Source organism: Branchiostoma lanceolatum, chromosome 2 (assembly GCF_035083965.1).
Source record: "Branchiostoma lanceolatum isolate klBraLanc5 chromosome 2, klBraLanc5.hap2, whole genome shotgun sequence".
In the NCBI taxonomy this organism is placed as follows: Eukaryota; Metazoa; Chordata; class Leptocardii; order Amphioxiformes; family Branchiostomatidae; genus Branchiostoma; species Branchiostoma lanceolatum.
The window spans coordinates 6,151,833-6,177,701 of NC_089723.1; the positions used below are offsets into that span (position 1 = coordinate 6,151,833).

Below are 25,869 nucleotides of genomic sequence, written 5' to 3' on the forward strand. Positions count from 1 at the left end.
TACATTTTGGCCACGATCAAAAGGATTCAGTTACAAGTACATCTCATAAGAAGTATAAATGCTTCAATCTCACAGACAATGCTAAGAAAACTTAAACCATCCAAAAGGTAAACGGGTTTGCAAACTCATGTTTCATGGTAACTTCCAACTCATTGTGAACAGCCAAATTGTTCTTAAGGAAATGTGACCATCTTGATATTGTACATTTTGAACATACCGTACCATGGAGGTAAAAATGAAGGTTCATTTCAACTGCCATACCTGTTCCCTGTACCAGGGTACACTCTGACACTGGTTGGTGACATCAAAGCAGAAGCAGGGCTGGCAGCCGTACGGGTTGTTCTCTTGCAGGTTGTAGAACCCGGCTTTGCAGCGATCACAGAACTGACCCTCTACATTGTCCTGCAGGCAGTTGGATAATAAATATCAAGAACCAGTGTTACCAACCAAAGATTGAGGTGTTCAAAAATTGTTTTTCCTAGAACTATCGTAGAGTGGAACTCATTGCCACCAAGTACAGTAGAGTCATCCTTATTAAATAGCTTTGAACAACGCTTCTAATTCTACATTTGCTGTCCATGGCTACTTAACAAATACTTGATAACATTTTCAATGTTCACAACACATTGGTTCATATGGAAAAATAGCCTACGGATAAACACAAAGGAAAAACATTATTTCTACAAAACTAAGCTACAACTTACTAATAGGTAGTACAGTAATACAAATTGTCCATTCCTACAAACAGTAAACTATGCATTTAGGAATTTGTCTCAGCAAAGACTGGCCATACCTTGCAGATACATGGACCAACACAGACGTCTTCGTTCACACTGCCGGCGACGCTACAGTCACACGGTTCACAGTTGGGGTAACCCGTGTAGCCACGGGCGCAGCGGTCGCACCTCGGTCCGCCAAAGCCAGGCCTGCAGTAACACTGGCCAGGCTCCTGCATGTACAACAAGTAAATAAAAACATGCTATCAAAACAACATGGGCTGTATTATTTTTCACCATTTACACACAGAGGAGAGACTCGGTACATTTGAGTTACAAATGCATATGGTGGACAGGGACAAGTGGCAGAGGAAGATCCAAGTTTTCCGAGCTGGCATCTGATGATGTTCTCTATGACAACAATTTTTCTTCTCCTTTGGTCTCTTGGATATTGTTATGTACAATCACTTCTGTGTAATCACAGCAAAAATCCCAATGCACAATGCATTGCATATGGCACTACCTGCTTCAGGACTGTTCTCATAAATTTACAACATCGGGAGGTTTGATACTGCGTTACCAGTACTGTCAGTTATAAAACAAAGACATGAAAGTATGGAATACGTCTCACCAAGCCCTCAGATATCCTGGTGTCATCCTTCACACACTGGCCCCTTCGGCCGGGGTCTTCACCAATTGGGTTACACTGGCATTCTGGAAGAAATAGGGTCTCATTAATACATAATTTCTTTACATTGTGAGTAATGTAAATATCTGTGTCTTACATGGGTGTATTCCTATTGAATCTAGAGAAAAAGGTAACAACATCATTCATTCTATGTTGAGCACATTTACCCTACATGAGGAGAAAAATTTAGAACAACCTCCTACCACACAACACCTATTTACGACATTTACAAATTATACTTAGCTACGAGAGGCACTTTCCCACTGATAGTGTACAACTGCACCACTCAAAACCAAGGACAATGCTCTTCGTCAGCAGTACAACTTCATGGACTAGGACAACAGATTCTGCTTCAGTCACTGAGGAAAGATTCTACCTGAAAGATCTGACCATTTACAAAACTTATCCAGTTGCTTGAGTAACTGAGGGTTCTCATGAAGAGAATGTCTAACCGAAAGTCCTTCTATGATGAACATAAGATCACAACGCTTCATCCTGCAGAACATTGAACATAGTCCCAACTAATGAGGAATCTTCCAAGCATGATTGTTGACGTGAGCTGATGTTGGAAACTGACCTCTGCATGGGTTGGGATCGTCCCTTGGTATGCCTGCTGGTCGGTAGAACCCATCAATGCACTGTTCACAGTTGTTACCCATGGTGTTAGCCTGCAACAAGGAAAACAGCCAATGTGAGTTAAATAAATCAAAGCTGTGGTCATTTGCAATTAGAAGTGGAAACCTATACTGACACAACACAACTTCTTACAACCAAGTTAACAACAAACCCTGGGCTTTCCCAATGTTCAGCTTTAAGGAATAACACTAAGTCTTTGTTTTTTTTATTCAAGAAATAATTCTCTGCCAATAAAGCCATCTTTCTTACAAAATTTATTCAGTTGTCATACCATTAACAAGTATTCTAATACAGAATTTTTTTTAAATTGTATACACTATGATTATCTGGCTCATGTAACCATGAATGTCAAAAGATGTCACTTCCCTTCACCATTATTCTTCAATCACCTTCTAGCTTATTACCCCAACTCCAACAAAATCTTGTTTGTATTGCATACCCGGTAACACACCAGGTTTGTACTGAAGAGTACATTCCTGCATATCTGGACAGATATATTTGATCCAATCACACCGGAAAGGACCCCTACTCTATTCTTTAGTTGTGGTGGGTTCTTTTACATGCTGGAGGTGTGGCTCTCCTCAAACACATGAACTCCAGCTTAACGTCCCAATCGGGGCCTGCAAGGAGTTTGCACCCAGAACCTAAGATTCTAAGACAACAACCAAAAGGCCACCTTGTAACATGAGTATAGTAGTGAGTTTAGAGGAAGAGCTCCCTACCCTGCAGTTCTGGCAGACACCTCCGCCCTCGTAGATGCCGAGAATGTTGACGCTCTCCCTGCGGTCAGCCACACCCTGGTCGTACACACACTCGTCCGCATGGCCGAAGCACTGGCAGGCTGGGGAAACACAGGTCCAACATAAGTGTCACTCGAAAATAACACAGGTCCAACATTATTGTCACTCGAAAATAACATAGGTCCAACATCATTGTCACTCGAAAAATAACACAGGTCCAACATTATTGTCACTCGAAAATAACATAGGTCCAACATCATTGTCACTCGAAAATAACACAGGTCCGACATCATTGTCACTCCAAAATAACACAGGTCCAACATTAGTGTCACTCGAAAATAACACAGGTCCAACATTATTGTCACTCGAAAATAACACAGGTCCAACATTAGTGTCACTCGAAAATAACACAGGTCCAACATTATTGTCACTCGAAAATAACACAGGTCCAACATTATTGTCACTCGAAAATAACACAGGTCCGACATGAGTGTCACTCGAAAATAACACAGGTCCAACATTACTCAATTTATTGTCAGTCAAAACTCAACTTAAAAGTATCTTAATTCAGTCAACAACCAACAAAGGTCAGCAAAGAAATCATAAATTAAATTTCTGAGAGAAAAAACACAAGCAATTGCTAGCTTGTAACTTAACAGGCTGTAGAAACACAGGTCCAACATCAATGTCACTCAAAAATAACAGGTAACAACCCAACATTATCTTTACTGGTCACTAAACGGAAAAAAAAATTCAGAGAAAAAATAAAATTTACAAGTTTACAGGGCTGTCTCCAGGACCTGTCCCTCCATTCCGGGACTGAAATTTGTCTTTTGAATGGAAAACATTTTCACCCCTTTCATCCAAAAATTCATTTTTGTAATCTTAAAATATATATATACAAAAATGATCTCACCTTCACACTCATTACTGCTCTCGGCTGTTCCAGGTTGCCATGGTTTCTGGTTGAAGAGCGGACAGCAGCGTTCACAGCTCTCACCACAGGTGTTGTGTTCACACTGGCACCGCAGAGTCTACAACATTCACAAGGTACAAACTTCAGATGATGCACTGAACGCTCTACCATGGTAGCAAAAATATTGCTCTCCATAGATAAAATCAGGCTAAAATACTCTGTTGCTGGTGGCTTCTAGTAGAGTAGACATTGTCTAAAATAGTAATTACCAAAGGAGTCAAGCAATAAACATAAACTTAAAGTAAAATGTATTGAGTCCTGAAAGGGGTTCAGTTTCAAAACTTAAAAACTGCTCACCTGGGCACCGGGAACTTGTGGGCAGACTTTGGCATGACCAAAACAGATACACTGTCCTCCAACTGAGACATCTTTGATGGAGTAGAAGTACTGTGGAAATCATAAAAATTGTCTATCATTGCTTAAAATATTAAGCATAATAATTGTGTCTATTCCTACCTGAACACAAACTCAATAGACCAGCTAAGCTACAGTATTAATACATGGTGGTATCTAAACCTTGATTGAGTCGAAGTACTGTGGAAATGACAAAAAGTATATCTCATTCCTCGAAATAAACATATTTGCTTTGATTCCTACAATAACTTGATAAACCATCTAGTAAGCTACAGCAAGATATATGGTGGTATCTCAATCTCAATCTTGTACGTGTACACTTCAAGGAAGAACTTTGGTACTGTAGTGTCCATCACTGTATGTGCCATGGTATGCAACAAGCATTCTGTATAAGAATCTAAACAAATATGAACATATCACAAAACTACTTTGGCACAGTTTTTCCTGTAAATGTAGGCCTTACCCTTCTGGTGACAAAGGCGTCGATGGTGTCGGTACGGATTGAACTCAAGGTCATAAGGTCGGCGTTGAGGGTGCGGATTCGCTGGAGGCGCAGTCGGATGTAACGGGCAGAGGTGAACTCCTGTATGGGAACAGCAAACATGTGATTATTCAAAATGGAACAAGTACAAATAGACTCATCCTTGAGAATTTCGCTATAGACCACACGACTCTCGTGAACGATAACCCTACGCAAGAACGACACTCAACTGAGCTAGAACAAAAGAACTGTGCAGCAGTCAACTTGTGCATACGTTTTTTACCCATTACTACTTGCATCAGCGTTCTAGTGATTCCATTTATAACTTCTTGATTTCTTTATTTTTAAGATGTCTGATATGCATTGAATGGTCTTACTCTTAGTACATGAATGTAAAATTAGTGTACCTTTTGCATGTAATCAAGTAATTGGATGGTAATCTCTTTAAACACTTGTTACATTTCAGTCTACAGAAAAAAATGTAAGGACACAATATAATCATAGGCATCAGAGATGACCATAGTCTACCTAAATTGCCTTCCAGCATACATATCAAATTTAAAAAATAGGAGAAAATCTTACCCTGAGGGTATCTGAGGGGTTGTCTACACTGGGACGACCATTGATGAGTGAAACGTGAATCTGTCAACAGAATTTATATTGGTTTAGAACAACAACAAAATACATACAACTATTGTACAAAGAGTTTAAAGTACATTAAGTACCACACAAACATTATTCAAAAGAAAAACTTATTCAATGCAATGGATTCAATAAAAACTCAACTGTTTCTAATATAGCACAATACAACTGCACTTCATCAACATGTTATGCAAAAAACAAAAGCAAGTCATATAGTCTCCAGGGGTTTTTCTAGAAAAATGTAACAAGAGGGAGCATACACAGGCGAGGGAGCGAATTCTATGTATTTATGAAAGAATCAATCGCTGAGGAAGGCTGTATGCTGGGGATTTAGCTAAAATCTGAATTCAACAAGGGGGCGCTGGGCTGAAACAAGAGGGTGCAGCGCCCCTCTTTCCTGATTTAGATGAACCCCTGGTCTCCTAGAAAGCCCTGTTAACCTTCTCCAAGCTGAGGTAGCTTTTGGGAACCACATTTCTATTGGTAAGAGGCATTGGATACAGGTTTGGCAGCAGGGAGAAGGTTAAAAAATGCTGTTTCAGGATGGCAAACTGTTAAGAGTAATGATAAATAACTCACCTCTCCATTCTCAAACGGTGGAAACCTGGAGTAGAAGGATGTGCAGATGACTTCATCGTCCTGGGTGAACTGGGGCGTACCAATGGTGGGGGTGATGTTGTAGTTCTGGTAACATTCCGAGTCGGAGACAGCAAAGTACTGCCACGGGCGGAAACGAACTCCGTCCAAGGAACGCTCCAGAATCCAGTTGCCGGGACGCGGAGTGATGGCTGTCTTGATGATTACGTACGCCACTTGGAAGATCTAAGATTGAAAATCGTACAATGGATGTGTCAATCAAAAATCATTGAATCCACAGTGATTACTCCATACAAAGTAAGAAATCTTCAGCCTTCAGGATTCAGTGGGTGCAAAACATTGGTATACCTGCACTGGGAGCAAGAATGAATGATGTGTGAGTGACTTCAATGATTTGAATACTTTAATCCCAAATGTGAGAGAAGCTCCTGCCTGTAGTACTGCTCCCTAAAGGTAGGAGTCTCTCATAACAATGCATGTGATTGCAATTCAGTCCTGACCTGATAACTTTTATAAGCCAGTCACTGTGAAATGATGAGAATGACAAGAGAGAAATTAATGGAACTTGTTCTAAAGATACAGTACCAGCAGCATTGACTTTACTGTTGTAATCCTTAAAAATGTTGTGTTATGTTCCCATAGGGAGTTCAAGGTAAAATTCTTGGCTATCTTCAGTATGTTGAACACCACAAGCAGAAAACAGACAGACATGCCTCATCATGAACTAGAAAGGCAAACCCAGCAACAACCTAGCCTAGCTAAATCTTGCTTATAGCAGAGATTGTGTTTGCATTACACAGACTAGCAACAGTCTAGAAATTCATAATATGTTATGTTCTTAGTTTGATTCAAGGATGGTTCAACGTAATGTATGTATCACTCTTAACAGTGGCAGAGGAAAACAATTGAAACTTATTACAGGCTGGCTGGCTACTAGCAAGGAGGTCTTTGCTACTGTAAATACTTTTACATTCGCATGGTTTTTATTTCGCTGTAGGGAGAAAATGGAGTGCTCGCGGGGGTCTAAAGTTTGCGTTTGAAATAATAGTATCGCTAGCCTGACGAATTGCGCTCCTAGTGGCCATCCGGTCCTGTAACCGCCAGCCTTGGGCTGGGGGTCAGTAACCTCCGGCCGAGAGCTTGTGTAAATACAGGCTATAGTATCGCTACAGTTATCGGTGGGCAAAAAAGTTTCGCGGAGGTTTTAAGTTAGCGTTGAAGAGTTCATCGCAAAAACCGCAAACATAAAACCACTGCGAATATTTCTGCATTTACAGTACTAGATTGCATTTTCTTTTTCCAGTTCTGTAGAACATTATGGACATGAAACAACACACTGACAAACATCAGCCCAACTTGAAATGCAGGAGACCCCCTCCCTTCCCCCCCACAGCAGTTTCCTGTGGCTCAGACAAAACACACAGATGCTTCCTCTCTTCAGTGCTGCAGGTCACCTCCTAATGGAGGGCCTGCATGGGGGGTCCCAACAATGCTCTACGCTAAATTCGGAGGGCCGGCTACGTAATACGCTAAATTCAGAAAGCCTCCCTACGATCTACGCTAAATTCAGAAAGCCCCCCTACGCTCTACGCTAAATTATGGAGTGGTCAGCAACGCTCTACGTAAAATTAAAACGGCCGATTACGCTATACGTAAAAGGGCCATGCAGGACCTCCTAATGGTGCCCCAGCTAACTGTAGGAAGGAAATGTGACATGGGAGAATATGTTGTTATCTGCAAACCATCTGCACCGCTCAACCTTCTTGTGCCCACATACATATCATCAGTAGTACTACCGGTAGTCAGTGTAGTGCTGCTTGCATCCTAAATTGACTGAAATGCGAACTGAAGATGAAGAAAGCTCAGTGGTGCAATAGTGTCTCTAACGCTAAGAGCAAACATGATAGAAAGAACGAATGACATTATACTTTATAGGAATCTTATAATCGTTCAGGTAATACAGTGCATCTTTTACATGTATATTGTTCCTATACTGGAGAGATATGAGCTTGTATATCTCATGATAAAATCTCCTTGCTCTGTAGATTCAAGTTACCATACTGAAGTATAGTTAGATCTAAGTCTGTTATTTTTTTACAAAACATAGCATATCTGAATAGAAGTCTCCTTCAAAGTCAATGTAAACATCTGTATTATAGTTTATACAAAAAGCAGCTGTGTTAACAAATGTTCTTGTTTTTCATGTGCTTCTCATTGCTGAAAACACTAACTAGCTACGACCCTGCCGACAATTTTAAGCTTTTAGGTCAACTACAAATAATGCTCTACACACTGCCCACTGTAGTGCTTTGGTTAACAAACTGTGGGGTTCTATAACAGATTTGCTACGGTCCTATGCTCAGGCATTCAAGCTTACACCGCTTGTGTGGTGTCTTTCAGAAGCTGCCAAGACAAATTTCCCACTCCTGTTATATTGGTTAAAATTTGCGAGCTACTTCTGGCCAGGTCTCTTCTACCATCTGCCACGATGAGTGTCCACTGAATTTATGCTGAGCAATGCCTTTACAAAATAAAAAACCTTGATGTAATAATTTATTTGGTAAGAAACATGGTACAAATCCATGCGTCACACTAGGAGGAATATGTAGGTGTGGACACTAACCCTCTGGTATTTGCTTAAAAGAATGTGACTGGGCAAAAGTGACTGAAAATCACAAGTAAAATTGTTTTCTTGTTGATGACTACCCAAGCTCATGTGTAGCCTCCACCAGGTCCTCCTACGGGCGTATGGATTGTAGAATTCAGCAGAAAAAAGGACTAATTAGCCAGTAGAGTCAATCCATGGTGAAGATCACATTTCGCCCGCGTAGCCTGCAAATGAAACCCTGGAAAATATTCTCCCCATAGCCGGCGTAGTTAGTCTGGTAGAGACTAGAGCTCATGTGTACTTTACCGCAAATGCTGGTTTGTCTACACTAGTCTCTACGAGACTGACTGCGCTTGCTATAGAAAGAAATTTGCCAGGGGAGTTTGGCTACCAAAGGGGTTGACCAAATGCGCAGTCGGATATGTTAACCTTACCACATATTGGCTCTTCTGGCCCTTCCGTACCCCTGTAGGAAGGCCTGGTTGAGGGTATGTCTACACACCGTGCATCCTATACAATACAGGCTAACTGATACTTGGGTGGTCAGAGTCACGTGTGTTTATCATGTGTCCACAACAAAGAGGCTTGACCTAACCAATGAGGTAAATCGTAGATAAATGTCACCTTCTAACCTTCGCGCATCATTAACTGTTATATAAGAATAAAAGTTTATGTTCCTGTCAGATATGTATGGTCTATGACAATAAATTTGTTTTAAATTTCAATTTTAGAGAGGAAGTCAAATGTAACATTCCATCATTCTATGAAAATGATTCCACGCTAAGCTGCTATGAAAATCTTATCTTCATTGACCATCATCATATCTTGTCGCTTCAATTCTGGATCTTCATTGATACAACTGAACCACACCTTAGCCACTGTAGAAAGTATTCACTGCAAGTAACGTTAACATTAACAAACACAACATGATAACGGGCTAAAAAAACTAATATATACACAACCATTGCATGGTTGAATGCACAGTTTTGTAATAGAAGCATGTTATGCGTCAACAAAGGTTAGACATCCAAATAATCATTAGATCTTGCTCAGTCACTGAAGTAAGGTAGTGGATGCTCTGATGCTACCAGAAATGTCGGACTGTTTCCAAAATCTATCCAGTCGCTTGAGCAACTGTCATCTTGCGAAGCATGGTATGTTTATTTTTGTGGAATTTTTCAGTAACAGGCACATTGCTTACACATAATTAGACAGGTGATATACAGGTATGATAAGGAGGAAGGCACATTGTTGTGGAAACATCTTCCTGTCAACTTGCTGTTTGGATCATGACCTTGTCTCATTCCTTGGGTGCAACCAAAGACAAAACAGCAGCAGGACTTGCCCCTAAGAGCGTTTTGGAGGAAGATATGTTCTAACTTATCACAGTCACATTTTTTTTCAAAGGGGATACTTGATAATATTGTTGGAGAAAGAATCATACATATAATCTGGTTTATCCTTTTCCATACACCTTTCTCACGCGGCGGACATGATAGAATGAAGACGAGGCCAATGAGGCAAAGAAGCAAAAATAATGTACAGATTTACTTTTCCTCCTAAATCACATTAAGTTTTAAAATATGATATCCAAGTATCAATATTACAACTAATGCAATGTACAAAAAAGATGCAGCAATTAAAAGCTTTGTTGACCGATCCCATAGTCTCCGCCCTCCTCTGTCAGAGCGTAGAAATGCAAAATAAAAACATAGAAATGCAAATATTTGACGGTCATGCAGCCACTTCCTCATTGGTCGATTCTCTAATTATCAGGTAATCATTGGCTAAACTGGTAATTATGATTGACAGTTAGGATCGGTCTAATGTTTGCCACAAGGGCCTCGTTTTCATTCTATCATGGCCGCCGCGTGAGAAAGGTCTATTGGCTGCTCCTAACTAACTGTAATGATTTACATGTGGTGGAAAGGGAGGGGAGAGGAATACATTTGTGGCCTGGATGCCAGACACCCAATCTCTACAATATCTATCAAAATGGTAGATATTTTAGAGATTGGGGTCTGGCATCCAGGATAGGAGAGGAAAGGTTGCAGTCTAAAAGTTACGATGAAAAATCACTACTTTAAACGGTCAGAACCTAGCCACGTACTGATTTTACTCTTCTGATTTGCTTCCCTGTTTTCCTTATTTTGTTCCTTAATAGAACAACCTTCAATCAAAACAAGAGCGGTCTAGTCCAACTTCGTTGTAACCTTGTAGTCTAGACAGAGTGACAGACCCAGGGTTGTGGGGGGCTTTCCTGGCTTTATCAAAACATTTGTCTCTTTCCTATCGGTCTGCTTGTGTACGATCTTGCCAAAACAACATAGACAAGTCCTGAGAAGATATACACTAGGAAAACATATTGAATGCCCAAAGTTAGTAGCCTTTACCAGGCCCCGCAGATGGCTGGAAAAATAGTAGAAATTGACCAAATAGAGTGAATAGTATGCTAAGCAAGTCGGCTACGGAGAGAGGGTCAAATCTCTCCTTGTCATTTGATGAAATACACACCTACGTGTTTTCATAAAGCTACAAAAACATCCCTTTTCTACTTGGACTGCCCGATTTGTGTTTCAGCTGCCATGCATTCTAGCTGGGCCATGTCTGTCTATCCAAATACCACTGCAAGCTTCATGTTTCCTTGACCCTCTCCATATATGGTGGTGCCCTCAATACTACCCATTTCAGACTCTCTCTACTGTACTATGTGATATTTTTTGAACTTGGAAAAACTTAGGATCATTTTTTCTATATTTTTGATGTGAAAAATCGTCTAAAGCCAAGACAAGAAGGGTTGATAGGACTCAAATGCATGGTTGGTCTGTCTTTCTGTTTGATACTATGACAGAAAAGAAGAACTTCAAGAAAAAGAAGGTTATGGATGGTCACAGCTGTCTTGTACTTGTACAGGGTCAGTTCCGAGATCAACAAACAGACCTTGTATGTGCTGTCAGAATCGTCTGACCTGGATTTTACTTGGTGGGGCAACAATCAATGGATTTTTCCCATTTCATCTAACTGCTGATGTGATGTGATGTGAACAGTACAGTATTGATCACAAATCAAATCTCTACTGGAGTCTATCATGTCATGGGTAGAACAGTAGGAGAACAGAAAATCATCATCATCATCATCATAACAATAAGCTATGCCAAATACAGAAGCTAAACACAAAAGCAGATGAAATGTCACTTACCCTGTACATGTAAACTTTAAAGGGAAGCATAGAAGCAAATTTCCAAAATCTAAAATCCCTCAGTGGTGTACTGTTTTACTGGTGTAGATAAAGCTGTTTGGCCTAAGGTTTCCTAATCATTCAAAGCAGCCATTCTATCTTGTCACAAAAAGTGACCACCGTAAGCCTTCCAAGGATACCTGTGTCAGTTGGCAGAGAAGTTGTATAACTCCTTGATAATCAGTCTCTGAAGCAGTAAAAGATTTCTTTTCATTATTCTAAATAAACATGATGAGACGTTACTAACCTGCCCCAAGTCCAGTGTGATAGTGACCCAGTTGTACTGTCGTCCCTGAGAGATGGTCGGACTCTGCCACCAGCTGTTGGTCCCGTCGATGGCGTTCTCTATGGGATGGCGTAAGTACGGGTCATTGTCGTCGCAGACGCTGCACTGCGGGTCTTGAGGGAAGGGATCCCCCGCCACGTGTTCCACCAGTTTGCAGTAGTTCTCGGGTCCGTTCAGTCCGCATGTCGCGTTGGCCGTAATCTTCGCGTTCGTTGCAAGGTTGAAAATCAGGGGGAATAGACCTGGAAGTGGTAAAATGAATAATTATAGTGATGATAATAAATGGGGCGTCCCTGGTTCCCATTAGTTGGTAGCTGGGAGACCTTGGTTCAAAACCAGGGAAGGGCATCTCAGTTGGGGCTGCACCGGTCTTTCAGAAGGGATGTAAAATGAGGCTCCACTGTTCGAGGAGGTGCCTCAAGCACTTTATAAAAGGGGAAGGGCTAGCAACCCCCCCCCCCCACCCCTAAAATATCACTTGCCGCTACCGTGAAGTTCAGTGAAAATGTCCAGTGAAGATAAAGTGAATTATAGTAACTGAAGAAATCGTTACTTGTAAATCAAGGCTTAGTAACATTTGTGACATGGACTGACATAAACATATAATAGAATTAATATAGAATATACTATCTTACAATCGGGGATGTCTCTAGGATCTGTCCCAGGACTGAAATTTGCTTCTTCAGACAAAAAAAGTCTGTCCAAAAAATTTGAACTTCATGACATGGAATTGCTGTGAAACACATGTGTATATCTATTCATAGAACATTCACAATCTCTATTCATATCATACAATACCAACAGTGATTCTAAATCAGGAAATGGGGCAATAATAGTTGGGCAGTTGGGTGGGTGGAGCTAACATGGTAATAAAAAATTCAATAAAGAATTTAAATCTGTGATTAAAAAATGCCATAGAAAATTGACAAATAAAATGAATCAGATGAAAGAAAATACTATCAATATTTTCATCCACTCACTAATACCAATCTTGTGTGGTCTGTGCCCAAATCTTACTTTAAGTCCCTTCTTTTAGCAAAAATTGAACAATGGTACCATACTGTAATTCTTGATTTGTTAACGGTAACTTCATTTTAGCTATTTCAACGGTCACTAGTCAACAGCTAAAATTTCATCATCACAAATATTTGATCACTAACATTTGTGACAATGATGTTTGTTCCAACCGTTGAAATTAAATGCAGTGAACTACTCACTTTTCCCCAAAACACTAAAATTATCAACCGCAATATCAAATAGATTTACAGTACTCGAGGATGTACATCATCATGGGTGGTCCTAATGGTGTATCATTATCTTCAAATAAGTTGTTATCCACTGACAGTAAAGTATAGTCCCTGACTATTCACTAGTATTACAGGTTTGCCCCAAAAGGCACAAACACCTCCAGAGACAAACTGCAAAGCCCAAGATATCATCTCTGTTACCTTCAACAATAGAACAGATGAGGCATGTAATTGTGGCCTATTTAGTAGACGCTGATTCCTCAGGAGATAGTGGCTAATGAGGTATATAACAGACTGGGATAAGCAGCCATTTGGACACTTCTTTGTTCTAGACAAAAGGCGGGGAATAGGCCCTGTATATCATCTCTAACAATGGAAAACAATTACATGTATATTCATCTCTCAAAACATTGCGGTGGGGGAGGGAAAAATGTATATCATAGCTATATACATGTTTAACTACTGTAACACTGTGGCTTTCATAATTTTTTTGCTAACAATGTATCAAAAATTTCCCATACACTGTTTAAGCAACAATAAAAAGATCAGAAGGCAAAATCTTTATTGTTCATAATTTGTTATTGTTTATAGCTGAAATTCTAAGAAATAATTTTTAGTTTGAGATATCTCAATATATGTATGATGTACATGTTTTTTATTGTATATAAGTAGTCAGCAAATAAGAAATTAGACATAACGGTTAAATGTACTGCCACTTGGGTCTAACAGGCAAATGCATATTATCATAACTTCAGCCTAAAAATTTTTCATTTATTGCAAATATTTATAATTTACATTGTTTGCTTCCTGCACAATTTTCAAATTGAAGAAATGCTGATAGGGTTTGATTTTAATCCTTGACACATTATTGGTCACTTCCTGTAACCAGTGCCTCAATACAAACTCTCTGAAAGCAACAATTCTGAGAAAAAATAAGCCTGCTCAGAAGTTTGTTATCAGAGTAAAAGAAAACACTGGTATTGAGAAGTAGAAATAGCCACTGATGCAGAAACCATTGTAGGAATGCTAGAATAAACACAAGAAGCCTTTTCCTATTCTTTTTCTTTCCCTGCCCCTCTTTCAGAACCATATTACCTGACCAACATTTTGTTAAAAAGAAATACAATTAGCTGTAGGGTATTTGCTTAGCTGCCAGCAAAAGTGGGCCTTTGTTACAGTATGGGAAGATTTATTTGTGGCTCCTGCCCTCCTGACATATGAAACTATGCAGTCCTGAAAGGGCAAGGTTCTACATTCCTCAACCTAGTTGAGGCCCTCAGTGGGAAGACATCAACTCATTTTTTTCCCGTCCCACTCATTGTTTGGGAGCCGATTTTTAAAATTTTCATTGTTGAATCTGTCATTTTCAGCTAAAAAAAAGCTAAAATTGATATTTTTGGGACGGAAAGGGTTGAATTTTTTTCCGTCCCAAGAAGTAAATTTCCGTCCTGGGACGGAAGGACGGGTCCTGGAGACAGCCCTGTATCAACTACACTTGCATTTAGAAACAGTACATAAACTATACTCTTTCCCAGGTAAAAGATATTCAAAGCAGTACCATACTATACTACTAGAGTAAATGTAGAAGGCGTTGATGAAGGTTAGACATCCAGGTAGTAAAATACCCCAAACATAGTTACTCATTGACAAGCAACTGGATAAAATTTTGAAACAGACGTTTCAGATAACATCGGCTATCTTTCGTCAGTAACTAAGGAAAGATCTGGTAGAACTAGGATTTATGTAGAAGTGTAGAACTAGAAGGGTTTACCTTGGATTAGAGACTGGTATGTACAAAAGAATGCAGTGACCACAGAGTGGGAGGGGAGGTTTAAGAGCATGAACTTCACACAAAAACCGGTTGTTTTGTCATCCCACCCTGGGATAGTTGTGCAACAAATATGTACTCAGAAAGTTCTTCTAGTGTTACATGGACTTGAGACACTTCGCTACTACTGTAGATCAAAAAGCCCTTTAAAATTTGCATACTGGAGGGCTATATCCAGAATGAAAGCCCAAGACTATATTCTGTTCCCTAAACTTTTACCCCATAACATAAGCTTATTATATTGACCCTTCACAATATCCTAGAAACCCTTGAACACGGTATAGGGTAGAGTGGCCACCTACAGAGTGACCATGATGGAATATATATGTCCACTTGGAAGTGAAACATAAACACAAAACAGTCTGGTCTGGAAAGGCCTCTATGCCTTTTGAGCACTTCGATCTTTCAAAACCTTAAACCCCAAAGAAAGAGTTTACAGATATGCAACAAAACATGTTCATAAATAAAAGCTATATCATATGAAAGAGTCTGTAAAATATAGTTCCAGCTATTCATAAAAACCATCAGCCTCGAATCTGTGTTTCTTCAAAGCATCACTCCTAACCCAACTGCAGTAGACAGTCTAACCTTACAATACTATTTTGCCTAGTTATTGCACTTTTTGTTTTTCCTTGTGACTTGTGTTTTCTAGGTCTAACAACATGCAGAAATAACACAGGAAGCGTTGGTTATATAATGCTACCACCATACAACACAATTCAACACTAGAACTGCAAATTGAATCACACTTATAAGGTTTACACAGTTCATAGCTACGTATACAGTTACCAAGCAAAATGAGGCCAAAGATTGGTATACCAGGTTACACATTGACACTATCTCAAACCTGCACTGTTCAAACATCACAGTCAAGACCCTTACTTGTCAAATTGGCCACCGCTGCCGCCGTGGCTACTGCCATCTTGGTCGTCCCCCAAGAGGTGGAGGAATCCCTGTGCTTGACCGCAAACCGGTCACCGAGTAAAACAACCCTCGCCCTGATTTAACTCGATAAATGCAGGGGCAAACAAATGCTTTCCTCTAATGGTTTTGTACACAGATTCGGGTTGGCCGCGAGCTAGGGGCCTGTGTGACTGGGAATGTTTACAGGTAAAATATGCTTTCAATTACACAGGGGGGAAGAAAGAGACTGCTTCTAATTGGACGGCTTTCTATCCTTTATTTTACATATATTTTGCTTTCAGGGATGACGCTGGGGGGTCAGGCATTAACAAACCCAACAAGGAGTCAAAAACAAATGGGATGATGACAGAATGAGTGTCTTTGCTTTATTCAAGGGGTTTGGGTTACCCAGGTCAGTGTTTCAGGCCTGGGTATTAGCTGGAAAAAGCATCACATATCAGGTGACGGGTAGCAAGGTTCAATGAAAATCCAGGTGAGAAAAATAAAGGTACGTTCGTTTCAACCCAAATCCAAATACTTCCCCAATTCACATGTCTCTGAAATATACTTTTACTTATAGCTAAGGCCCTAGGGTTCAACTTAAAACATCTTTTAGCAATATACAGGTTTTCCCTGCCAAATATTGACAACTGTTCTAACACAATTTGTTCTGTACTTCAAAACGCACGTAGAAATGAAAAGAAATGTCAGAATAAGAAGACGTAATCCGTACTACATGTTTCATTAACATGGGAAGTGCAGGGATGTGTAGCCCTGACCAAAAGAATGCAGCAAAGTAAACTTTGAAAGAGGAGACATGCAGCTGCCTCTACTCAAGGAGGCCGTGTGTACACAGGGCACATTCTTCCAACAGTGGGAAGGTCTCCTTGGGGTGTACTGTGTAGAGAGATAGGCCGCAGGGCTCAAAACTTATTTTTAGGGATTATGATAGGTGCACTGGTGCACCCAACCCAAAAAATTTAGGTGCACAGAAAGAACTTCGGGTGTTGGCGCAGAACTTCAAATAAAGTAGAATGTCAGTGAAACGTAATTACAAAGTTTAACCAAACAGCATTTCAATTCCATAGCTAACTTCAAAATTTTTCTGATACCTACATGTATATTTCAAGACTTTTCTGTTTACTAGTGTACAATAGTGCCTTAGCCCTGTAGCCTTCAAAAATATCTAGGTGCACCAGTGCACACACAGTTAAGAATTAGGTGCACAGTATTTCTAGCCCTGTAGGGGTAACACTGTTGGGGAGGGGTGCATGGTAACAATAGCACTGCTGTTCCGTTAGGTGGTTTCTTACCTTTGCCAAGAAGGTTATGTTTTCGGTAGCATTTGTATGTGTTATGCGGTTGAACAGCACAACTAAAGAAGCTATGGATGGATTGTCTTGGACTATCACTATGGTTGTGGTTAGGTCTTACTCAATCAAAGAAATGATTAGATTTGGGTCCCCTGGTGACTGTCCTTGGTACTGCACAGGTCTTTAACAAGGGGGTTGACATCTTATCAATCAATCAATCAATCAATCAATCAATCAATCAATCAAACAGTTATGACAGTAAGATACACAGAGATTTAGTCTAAACTACAGTAAGTCTTAACTACAATAACCTAAGTACAACTGACTTAAGTGATGGAATGTTCATTGACAAGACCTATTTATGAAATATTCTGTTTTTATTTTGAAAGCATCATACACACTACAAAGTCTCAAGTTTCAAAATATCAAACTTTAAAAAACTGGCTTGCCATCTATCTGTCTTTAATAACACTGTAGTTAATCTGCAGTAATAAATTTCCACTGGATTTCAAACCAAAATGTTTATAATTGAAGAAACAGTCTATCTAATTGGCAATCCTGTCTAACTGTGGCAACTGACTTGAATACTTGGAGGCTTGTGCCCATGCATAAGGCCATAATATTGCCTTTGCCCAACAAATCCCTTACATACCCACCCAGTAAAACTATAACTAGGATAAGTAAGGGGTGGGAAGATGGCTTCAGCTGCAGAATACTGCAAAAGTGCTGGTGTGGCATGTACAGGCTAAACCTAAACTAAACAAATTACTGTAGATGTTGAAATTTTCTGTGGCTTCATGTTGCCTGGCTTTCACGGTAACCTCTTTATTCAAACTTAAATCCACCATGAAAATGCTTTTTCTGTCTTCAGCCCACCTACCCCATTCTTTCAACCATGAACTTAAAACCACTGCGAATCTTCTCCCAGCAAATATAAATGCATTTACAGTACATCAACTCTCCAAATATGGTCATCTGGAATGTCAGTCCTACTGTAAATTGCTGTATTTTCAGCAGTATCAAAATGACATGGCTCTGTTTCAAACCATAAGCTGACAACAAGAACTTATTGAACAAGAACATATTGACCTTGGCTGAGGAAGGTTATCTGATCTTGCTAATGTCTACTTTATTTTCTAATCTTATCAGACTACAGAGTAAATGTGGGTATGTACTGTGATATGGAACCATGATGGATGTCTAGGTGTTTCTTGAAAGGTTATTTTCCATCTTGATACATTTACATAGCGATGCTCCGACACTCCTCAACCCCAACAAAAAGTCATTGGAACATAGAGCTCTCCCGATACTAACATCCACACCACCTTAACGATGTCTCTACTCCCTGCTATTTTTCTGGTCTGCAAATAACATGGGTGTGTTTGGCCTGCAATACTGCTAACTGACCACTAGGTGGAGCTTCAACAACAGACCAAGTTTGGGATATTGGCCTCTGAATGTAGCAGATGTCGGGTGTGTCTTTCGCCTTTCCAGTTTTGGTTTCTTTGCAAAAGCCCTAACATTTGTGAAGCTGTGGCGTTAAAAAAAAGCCACGATGCTGCAAATAAGTAAAACACATCCCAGTCATGGGCTTGTACTGTCAAAACTGCCAAAGAAGACTGTTCAATAAAATTTGTTTTATGTGGACAGGTGGTCACCATAGATAGGATGCTTGTGTCAATGGGAAAAATTATCTAGTAGGGGAACACCAAAAAGTATGGCCAGGTTGTCCTTATGTAGAGGTGGTCACTGGTACAGATTTGAACTGTATATCATTGGCAAGGTGGTCCTTATACAGAGGTGTTTACTTGTACAGGTTTGACTGTATTTTATCTGTTATAACCACTCCAGTAGAGCTGTGTACCTAAACAAATTTTAGGTACAGGTACAGGTACACGGGTTAAGGTACAGGTCTGAACCTGTACCTAAACTACTTGTTCGGAAAATGCTAGATTTTCAATAAGGACAAAAGCATGTTTGAACTGGTAAAAACATAATATTTGATTGTGCTAGGTATTAATTTTATGAAAACACAGATGAAAATTTAACTCCAGCCATGCAAATGTGTTTTCGGTGCTTTAGAGTGGCTTTAGAGCACTGCCACGGTAATTTCATAGTAATCTTATCTGTCAAAGTGCCCATCCCCTGAGTCAGGTCCAGTAGGATACAGCAGGGTCAGGTATTTTGAACCTGTACCTAATGCATTGATTGTACCCGGTACTGTATGGGTACAGTGTACCAGTACACAGCTCTACACTCCAGTGTGGGGCATACAGTCACTTTACTATCAGGGTGGTCGACATAGATTGTAGATGTCAGACTGTTTATCAGGAAACACTAGACAGATCTAACAAGAAAGGAAACAGAAACACTATACACTCCAAACACACGACTACAATATAAGATATCACTCTGATGACAGTGCTGATCATCTGTGATTGCTGCATGTTGCTGCATGTTTCATTCAGTTGACCAGGCTTCATTCGTTCAAACCCTTGTAGTAACTAGAGGCACATAAAGCAGCAAGTTTCTTTAATGTTTCAGTAGCAGGGTGTATTTTTTATAGGGAGGGGTTGCTAGCTAAATCTCCAAGCAGATCTCCACGGGGGCAAAATTGTATCGGCCAGCCAGATAAGCTCCAGCCAGTCCTTTGGGGGCTGGCTAGAGCTTCTCTGGCTAGGCAGTATGATTTTGCCCCGGGGAGATCTGCTTGGAGTTGGAGATTACTGCTAGCCATCCCAGGCACCTCCTCGAACATGGGACCCCATTTTATAGTCTGTATAACGCAAACTCCAGCTGTCCGGGGGTTTCTCTCCCCTCCCCGATAGCCGTTACAGGCGGCGAGCGGACACGGGGCTTGGTTGAAACCAGGCTACCCATTTTACATCCCTTCTGAAAGACGGGTGCAGCCCCAACCAGATGCCCTTCCCAGGATTAAACCATTATCTTCCAATTACTAATTGGAACCAGGAGCTCAACTATGAGGCTGCGAGTAACTTATAGAGACATCCTAACATTAGGCAATTGAACTGTAAGACTTTTCATCATTTCTAGTCCTAATGTTACACTACTACCTTGATACACAAGTCTGGCATCTGCACTGTGCCTTCAACATTTGTTATCAGATCATTTGCATGTGATACCAAAATAATAAGCAATCTAACCAACTAGTGAAACAAAGGAGAACATATATGCATACTTCTGAACTTCTGTGTCAAATAAAAGTTTTTCTTACCTCCATTTTCATCTACAGCCCCTTCCAAGCTGAAGGTCCCTGAAAGAATGAAGTGAAATAAAGTTAGTGAAAAATTATTCAACAACAGTACATTTGTATCTTGATGTCAAAACCATAAATTTCAATTTCATGTGGTAGATTACACATCACAGTGTTGTAAAGAAATATACCAGGTCAGTAACACAATAAATGCATACTGTGTGCTAAAGTGTTTACAATCCAGTGTGGATAGGAAATACATGTAGGTTGCTTGCTAAATCATGATAGTGTATATAATGTAATCATTGATTACTACTTGATTTCATTGTTAGTTAGCAAAATGGACATGTTTTGGCCAGTGCACACAGGGCTAAACTTGACTATTTTCGATAAGTGTTGTGTTTCCTTTTATGTGTGGCTCTTCTTAAAAATGAAATCTCAAGAACTGCTATGTTGAAAATACATTTTGCAGTGTGCGAATTGGGGCTAAGATAAGAACACTGGTGGGTAGAATTTTAGCTTGCAGTTATAGACTGGTATTAGTCTACAACCTTGTGCCCCTGCAAGAACATAACTTGTCACTAGACCATAGCAGTATAAACAACTGTCTACATGAGCCAGAGAATCTGAACCCAAAAAAAGGCATACTTTAGTGCAGTGCTTACACAGCTTGTATAACAATTCATAATAAATTCATTGACTGATTAAATAGTGAAAGCAAATATTCCTTATCTCCCCATTGCCATTGCACTCAATAGATCTACAACACACAGCAAAAATAATACCAATTGTACAGCAGAGAAATTAACTGCATATTGCTGATGTACACGGTTTCAAATATTCCGTGATTGTTACCAATACACATTGAAATAACTTTGAACGGCCCCTCATTTGACCAACGGTACACAATCGTCTGTTTGACAATGTTATGGGAATTTACTCTGTGTTTATATAACAAGCCTTACAAGTTGAGGCCAGTTAGGTGACATCCCCAACACAAATAAATCTCACTGCTAAAGACTAGTAGGGTCTTTCAAATCTTTACTCCAGCACATAAACATGTCCAGCTGTGTATGTCCTGAGATTGGGATGGGTATCACCAGTAAATCTGACCCTCGCCCCTGTACAAGACCCTGCCCCAGACATAATACAAGAGGCTGAAGAGGTTCTAGACTTCATGTTCACAACCCGATACAGAACAAACATTCCGAGTATTGAGGTTCACCCTCTGGCCCTACTCACACCTGACACCTCATTTCCTGCCATACACAGTTGGTGCACCTGAGATAAAACCCTTTGAAAAGGACTGGTGTTGTTGTAAGGGTTTTGGATTAAAATCACAGAAATTTCCTTTCTGTGCTTTGCCTTTGTCTTGAGTTAGCTTGGATGGCCAGACTGTTTCCTGGGACTACATAGATCAACTCCTCGGCTCTAGGGCCCAAGGACATTCTACAATAGAGTTACAGATCCCCTGATAAACCTCATTGGAGATAGATATTGTAGAGAAGTTGAAACTTTGGTACATAGAATGCTGGGTGAATGACCATTAAAGAATATTATAGAGATCAGAGTCAGGCATCCTTTGAGTGATCTTCCTACCTGGATCATGTGGATGAAACTTTTATAATAGGATCTACTCTACTCTACTCTACTGTAGAGTGGGTTGTATAGGACTAGGAGTGTGAGAACACCAGCCTCTCAAAATTTTCTACATGTGCAAGTGGAGTGGACGAAATACATAAATGTCAAAATTGACATGTTTGTGTTAGGGCCTGACTTTTATTCTTTCCTGCTGTAAAACAAAGTTTATAGGTCGTGAGTTCCCGCTAATTGGTGCCAATCATTGGCAGTGGGTCTCTACATCTACACAATTATTGGCAAGAATACGGCATGAAAAATTACTCTTATACAAGTCATAGGAACACCTTTGGAAGGAAACTCTGTATCTAGATTCAGTTCTTTGTTTAAGTTTCTAATCCGAGATATCTGTATAGGCGTTTTACAATATGAATACCACTGTGTAACTCTATAGGGGGATATCCTGGCCAGACATGAACCATATGCTGGCCCTCTGCCTTCTACTCAACACAGATGGAACTGAAACTTCCTAAGGGACTTCAGTGGAATGTCAATTTTCCCTGTCACTTCCAGACATCGCCCCTACAAATGTGTCACTCACGGTCACTTGTACGCAGTGGGAACACCCTCCATAGGTGGGAAGGTCTTGTAAAACATGGCCTAAACTTGGCACGCTGCTCCAAGGTAGGGAGACAGGGCACAGAGCCTATGTTCTACCAAGGAGGTTGGTTCTACAGCTGCTGGGGAAGCAGATTTAGTTTCAGCTGATGACAAACAAATGTGATTTGGATGCCTAACAGATCCAAAGTGGGAACTTCTGCTGATGGCCAGAGAAAAGGCCAACAAAGGATCGTTTCTTGGGCAAGGACAAAGCGGCAATAGACAAATACAGACATTTGCTTATTGTAATGAAGCAAGACTGGAGTTCCTTTTGTTGGTATAAGCAGATTGGATCCAGTTTTCTCAGTTTAAACACTCCATTGTGATTGTTGTAAAGGTGGCTTACTATCAACAACTCTACATCTGAAAAGAGCTTAATTTGATCTTTCTGCTCAGAGTTAAAAGCACTTGAATCGGTATACAATATACACAACTACAGCTTTTCTCGTGTAAGTGCTAATGATAAAGGAAACAAGTCTCCGCATCCTAAACGTTTGTTAACTCTTCAGCCCCATACGCATCTGTTTAACACATCTATTTCAAGTATCAATCATGAAGCCCCCTACAGGAAAATGGGCGGTTTTCCCACGACCATTCTTTTCCACCTTCCATAACCTATCATTTGATTCAGCAGATTTTCCTGTGCACTGTAATTCCAGACTTGTCGTTATAGCTGGCTTTAGATCAAGAGTGGGACTTAATTTGTGAGTTGGTCACCATTTCTGGTACCTGGTTGGCAATAGCTAGGCAGCCAAGCTATCAGAAAGAACATCCCTATGAAACAAAACCTCTATCCTACTTTTTGGACGTCTGGCAATGGGGACACAGGCTAAAATCACAAGGTGACACTATGGAAGCATGTTTCTTTTTCAAACACCATGGAAATGTCTTTGTAAGATGTAGACATGCACAATTACACCAGCATCCTCCCTAATTCCTTTGGATCAAAGCTACAATAAATGAGACCCAACAGACTAAACAGGCAAGACACAATAGAGACCAGTGCTGTCTCCAGGACCCGTCCTTCTGTCTAGGGTGGAAATTTGCTTGTTTGTACGAACAAAAATGTCACTTTCTCCGACAGAAAAACTATATGACATGAAACGTATTTTCGTAAGCTTAACATGGCAGATTCAGAAACATAAACCAACAACATGCTTGAACATGAGCTCCCAACCAATGAATGAAAGTCAGAACTGAAACAAATTAAAAGCTAGCTTGAGACAGCCCTGCAATATAGAACATCTACTGCCATCTAGACTTAGCCTCTACTAGGCTCCGTCCTATCGTTGGGAAAATAGTAGAATCAGCCGAGGTACTCCGCTATACAGTGAAGCTCCATTATCGAAATACTAGTAGAACCTTACTGTATTATAGCAGACCTACCCTGTATAGCGGAGTACCTCGGCTGATTTCTACTATTTTCCCAACGATAGGACGGAGCCTGGTAGAGGCTAATCTAGACTGGTACTAAAGAACTGTTTTTAACCTGGATATACACAATATGTAATACAGTAGTAAGTAAGGCTTGATGTTGCCAGTCCATGCCTGTCCATCCTATTGGTTCAAACCAGATGTCCGTCACCTCTGATATGTACTGAATTCTCCACATGCTCAGCGGTCTTTCTGCCTCCCCTAAACTCTCCTTTGGGCTCTATTTTCAGATCACAGCTCACTTTATTTATAAAACAAGCAGTGTGGATTGGCAAAAACCCACAGATACAATCTAAGAGGATAGTGATATCTGGGAAAGCTTTGTAAAATATACCATTTAATTTACTTTATGTGGTCTAAAATGATCATGAAATTTGGGGCTTACATGTTACAAGAAGAGAGTTCTGTCAATGGAAATGGAGTCCTTAAAATAGAGTATGTTTCTGGTAAGGGAATACGGTGTTTCCATTCAGACCGAGTGATAACATTAACAGGCTCGTAAAGTGTGCAAACTGTATGTCTGTAGGTTATCTATTTTCACAAATAACAGGAGTTGGAGAAATGTTGAAAAACGCTCTAGTACAGGGAACAGGAACCTACAAGAGGGTACTATTCTACTTAGACAGAGAGCATACACAACCGTCTGAGTATTTCCTAAGTAGGGTTCGGTTGTGTTTGGCAAAGGAGGGCAGGAAATGCAAGCCATACCAGTGGTGGGGCTGAGCCTTATCAAAAATTAACTCAATCAGTGTTGTCCTCCAATCAGAAGCATCAGGGCAAGAGGTCATCATTTCATTACTAGAACTGGATTCGAAGTGAGAATCGCACCTTTTCTTATCCGACTTTCTCATGTAAAACATGTGTGAAAACGACAATCGGTGCATCTTGTTAAACAGGGTGTGCATAAAGTCGCAGTAAAAAAGGAACACAAAGAAGAAATGAATAGCGGAGAAATTGGAATTTCATGGCGTTTTGAAGTGCCGTCGCCATGTTGCAAGTTTTTTTTCTTGGCGTGTGGAGACATTTTTGCAACAAGTGTGGGTAAAAGTTCAGTCATTACATTAACTCCAGTATCTAAAGTATAATTTGAAGTACTCTATTACAACTAGCAAGCACGTAGGATAGAATATTTTTATATAAACGTGCTCGACTTGTGAAAATACAAAACTTGACTGTAGCGGCGCGCTACCAAAAAACCTCTTCACATTTTTTCTAGCACTACACGCGGCAGGGTGTTACATTGTTTAGCAAATCTCAGGAACTTGCAGAAAAAAAAGAAACGAAATAGATACATACCTTGAGCAGAAGTGGCGACCCACAATAACGTGGTGCAAAGTAATATTCGAAGCACCATTTTGTTCTGTGTTAACTTGGCCGGCTTTCCTGGCCGGGTTCAGACCTCAAACTGAGAGTGCACACTGAATAGGGCGCCTTGTGCTCCGGACATGGCTTCAACCACGTGTTTATAGGAGAGTCTTTTTCTAATTATAATTCTTTTCTCAATGTTATAACAATAATTCTAGCAATTATAAGTACTTATACTTAAAAGTACCTGGTAAAATAATATTTATTGAAAATATATATAAACATTGATATTTAGATGTAATATTACTGTAACATAATCGGAGAGCAAAGATGAAAACCCCTTTTATAGTGGTATGATCTGACCGAGAGTTGTAAATTGATCCTCCAAGGGGCGAGGCGTCCTTGGTTGATTAGTTTTGTGTATC

General features: G+C 40.1%; 1 protein-coding gene across 1 annotated transcript in view; it reads right to left on the reverse strand.

Annotated features, from left to right (window-relative positions):
- Positions 1-25,567, reverse strand: part of LOC136426559 (laminin subunit alpha-2-like) — a 90,385-nt gene extending 64,818 nt beyond the window's left edge. The window contains exons 1-13 of the mRNA XM_066415224.1: positions 25,436-25,567; positions 20,489-20,527; positions 11,924-12,204; positions 5,813-6,055; positions 5,174-5,233; positions 4,574-4,693; positions 4,054-4,143; positions 3,697-3,814; positions 2,763-2,881; positions 1,982-2,072; positions 1,348-1,430; positions 794-949; positions 262-402 (exon numbers count right to left, since the gene is read on the reverse strand). Coding sequence (XP_066271321.1) covers positions 262-402; positions 794-949; positions 1,348-1,430; positions 1,982-2,072; positions 2,763-2,881; positions 3,697-3,814; positions 4,054-4,143; positions 4,574-4,693; positions 5,174-5,233; positions 5,813-6,055; positions 11,924-12,204; positions 20,489-20,527; positions 25,436-25,493 — 1,599 coding nt within the window. The 5' untranslated portion in view covers positions 25,494-25,567. The remainder of the gene's footprint in view (positions 1-261; positions 403-793; positions 950-1,347; positions 1,431-1,981; positions 2,073-2,762; positions 2,882-3,696; positions 3,815-4,053; positions 4,144-4,573; positions 4,694-5,173; positions 5,234-5,812; positions 6,056-11,923; positions 12,205-20,488; positions 20,528-25,435) is intronic.
- Between the last annotated feature and the right edge of the window lie 302 nt (positions 25,568-25,869).